The sequence below is a fragment of the Castanea sativa genome, chromosome 8 (assembly GCF_040712315.1).
Source record: "Castanea sativa cultivar Marrone di Chiusa Pesio chromosome 8, ASM4071231v1".
In the NCBI taxonomy this organism is placed as follows: domain Eukaryota; kingdom Viridiplantae; phylum Streptophyta; class Magnoliopsida; order Fagales; family Fagaceae; genus Castanea; species Castanea sativa.
Window position 1 is genome coordinate 26320826 of NC_134020.1, and position 3249 is coordinate 26324074.

A 3249-nucleotide genomic window follows, 5' to 3' on the forward strand; every position below is an offset into this window, starting at 1 on the left:
AATAAATATTAAAAGAAAATAGTAGTAAACAGTAGGTGGGGGCAAAACAACATTGAAGTTAGAGATATCCTTTTGAGTACCATTGTATAATTTCTGTCATCTGTGAGAAGGAATATCCCGCATGGTTTTTCTCACATCCTGCTGGTAAAAATGATGGAGGATGTTCTTTTTCTCTCGGGAAAGTCAATGCAGCCCATTTCAAAGGAAGTCAATGCTATCCAACTTTGAGTGTACAGAGAGAGAGAGAGAGAGAGAGAGAGAGAGAGAGGGACCTCCACTTTCAATCTTGAGAACTCAAAAAGTCCTCTTTTATGAAAAAGTTGAAAAAAAAAAAACACCTTAAATTCAGAAGATAAAATCATAGTGCAGTTATATTGGTATCCTATGAATATTAGTGATTGGTGACTTCTACACTGTTTTTGATCTTTCACCGTTTCACGTAAACAATTTATAAAGATTCAGATCTGGGTCTATTGCCAGAAAACTACCTTGATAAAATTCTTGATCTGAAACAAGAAAAGACATAGAAGGAACAGATCATGAAAATGAAGAAGAAATAACATTTATGACAACACCATTTTCAAGATAAATAATACCATTTCATGTGGAAAATTACACCTTAAAAAAGAAAAAAGAAAAAAAAAACATACTTTGCTTCACATAACTTACAGAAAATTAACCATCATTTGGTTTCATCTCCTCGTCTAATTTTCTTAATCTTAACACGAAGATCTACTAGAACAGCTGGAGGAAACAATGATTCGATCTCATTTGCTAGATCAAGCATAATTCTTCTTCGACCGGCTTTTCTTTTTGTAGATGGAATTGGTTTTGGCTTTCTTGGTGCAGCTGGGCATTGAAGACTCTCTGGAATTTTGTGATCCAAAGAAGTTGGAGTCCTGAACCCATCGTCATCATCTTCCACGTCCCTCAATTCTCCTAGAGATGGAACTTTGACCTCCAACGATGAAACTGAAATCTTGCATTTATCCTCTTCTTCTTGTTGTTTTTCTTCTTCTTTCACTTCTGGCCTTTTATAAAGCTCGTGATCTTCTTCTTCTTCTGAAGGTGCTGTTGGACACCGGTCTTGAAAATCCAACGTGGGTCGTACTAGGAAATTCAATTCCATGGAATTCAGATCTTTCTCAGAGAGAAACATCTGAGAATCAGACACACCCATGAATGAAAGTGACTTGAACTCAGAGAACATGAAGAGAAAAAGTGTTAAAGACACAGAATACCAACTTGGAGTTGGAATAAAGAAAGGACCAAAACAAAAGGACAAGAAGATGAAGAAGAAGAAGAAGACGAAGAAATCTAAAAACAAACTAGAGAGGACTGACAACCCTAGCCTAAGAAGAAACGTAATGCCAACAATATATTTAGAAAATCACTATCTATTTTTTTTTTTCTTTTAATAAGTGTTTTGTTCAACCTTGTTTGGACTTTAGCCCTCAAGGGCTTTCTTGATAGAGAGAGAGAGAAAGAGAGAAGATGTGAGAGGCTTTAAAACCCACTTCGGCGAAGGATCCAATGCACTATACACATCCACATCTCTCTCTTTATCTCAGCCTTTGAAGTGAGTGAGGGGTAGGGTCTCTTGTTTACTCTGTACGAGTCAGCCATTAACTAAACATATATAATCTCGTTTAAGCAATCGCTTTTTTTTCTGATTTCTACGAACTTTGATGCATCTATGCACGTGGTTTACTACAGGAAAACCATCTGATGTTAACGTGCATGTTATATATTTCATTCAGACTCTCAGTTTCAGCCTCCCATTTTCTCATTTCGAGCCGATATTTTAGGAAGAATCTCTCAGCAAAACCATCTGACGCATCTGCTTTGTTTTGTTGCAGAAAAAGATAAATTCTTGAATATTCTTTTCGTTGTAAAAATTTAAAAGAAAAGTCATAAAGAGTTTTTTTTTTTTGGCTGAATTATAAAGCTTTCTCTAGGTGCTTCTGCCGTCCCGTAAATATGGCCACAAGAAGACAACATGTCGGGTGCAAATTGTGGGCCATTTAAAGCACCATCTTTGGCATTTGCAATTTTTACATCTATCCATAGCCCTAGGATAATTCTGAGTTATCTTTGTTTTTTTAAGGTATGAAAACCGATGTTCCCAATGGATTGGTTATTCATTTTGATTATTTTAATCTCAATTATTCGTTTATTTATGATAATTGAATAGTTACTTCAAAAAAGATATTAAAATAATGCGGAGATCACCAAACCCCCCCCCCCCCCTCCCAAAAAAAAATTAGAGGGATAAATCTAGCAAATAGGTTGGATCGGGTTAATTTAGTTTGGGTATAGTAAAAAAAATAAGTTCATTCTATAAGGGTTGTAAGTGGGTCAAGTCTGGGTTATGAGTTGACCTAGCAAATAATAAATGGACAAAATTTAGCTATAAAATTGGTTATAACTAAATGTTACAATCTTACTCAATATCATTAACATTACTACATATTTTGAAAATCTAACCGTTGAATTGCATGTTCTTTACATTCTTAATACATATGATAAATTTTTGACAATTAGATACTATTTACTATATGATTTATAAGATTATATTTTATGCATAATTTTAAATTATAAAAACTTGCAATTTAAACAATTTATTGATGACATAGCTAATAATATTTAATTTTCTAGAAATTTTGCAGGTATGGAGGATATAAGAAGAAGATGTAATCTAATGGTGGATTTTTCAAAATTCACCTTCAATAAAAAGATATTGAATAAGGTTGTAGCCTATTTTGTAGTCAAACTTTGTCCAAACACAAATACTAAACGTCAAAAATTAGAAAATAATTCAAAAATAAAATTTAAATAATACATAGATTCTTATATTTACACATTTCAAAGTTCATTAATAATATTATCATTATAAAAGAACGAAAACAAAAACAAAAATAAAACAAAACAAAAATTTCATGAACCATGTCAAGTTATCCGTCTTTTCAAGTGCACATGTTCCTATTAGATGTAAAATAATAATAAAATTATATTACTTAGAAAGATAACAAAATAATAAAAGTTTTAAAAATAAAACATAACATATTAGGTAAAAATGAATAAGTAAATATTTAATATAAATTACATATCAATCTACTGATCAATAATAATAATAGATCCAACGGTTGAAATTTTCATACTTGAGAAATGTTATTTGTCATATAAAATTTTCCACGCCATTTACACTTTCGCCCTACATATATCATTATCCTTTAAAAAATAAAAAGT

At 31.9% G+C, this 3249-nt stretch overlaps 1 protein-coding gene across 1 annotated transcript; it reads right to left on the reverse strand.

Annotated features, from left to right (window-relative positions):
- Positions 1–535: 535 nt before the first annotated feature.
- LOC142608101 (cyclin-dependent protein kinase inhibitor SMR10-like) lies at positions 536–1520 on the reverse strand. Its single transcript, XM_075779803.1, has one exon. It carries the CDS (start codon positions 1208–1210, stop codon positions 683–685), a length of 528 nt encoding a protein of 175 aa, XP_075635918.1. The 5' UTR covers positions 1211–1520; the 3' UTR covers positions 536–682.
- Positions 1521–3249: the final 1729 nt, after the last annotated feature.

Excerpts from the sequence above, each read along its gene's own strand:
- LOC142608101 (XM_075779803.1), bottom strand. The coding sequence starts at position 1,210 with ATGTTCTCTGAGTTCAAGTCACTTTCATTCATGGGTGTGTCTGATTCT.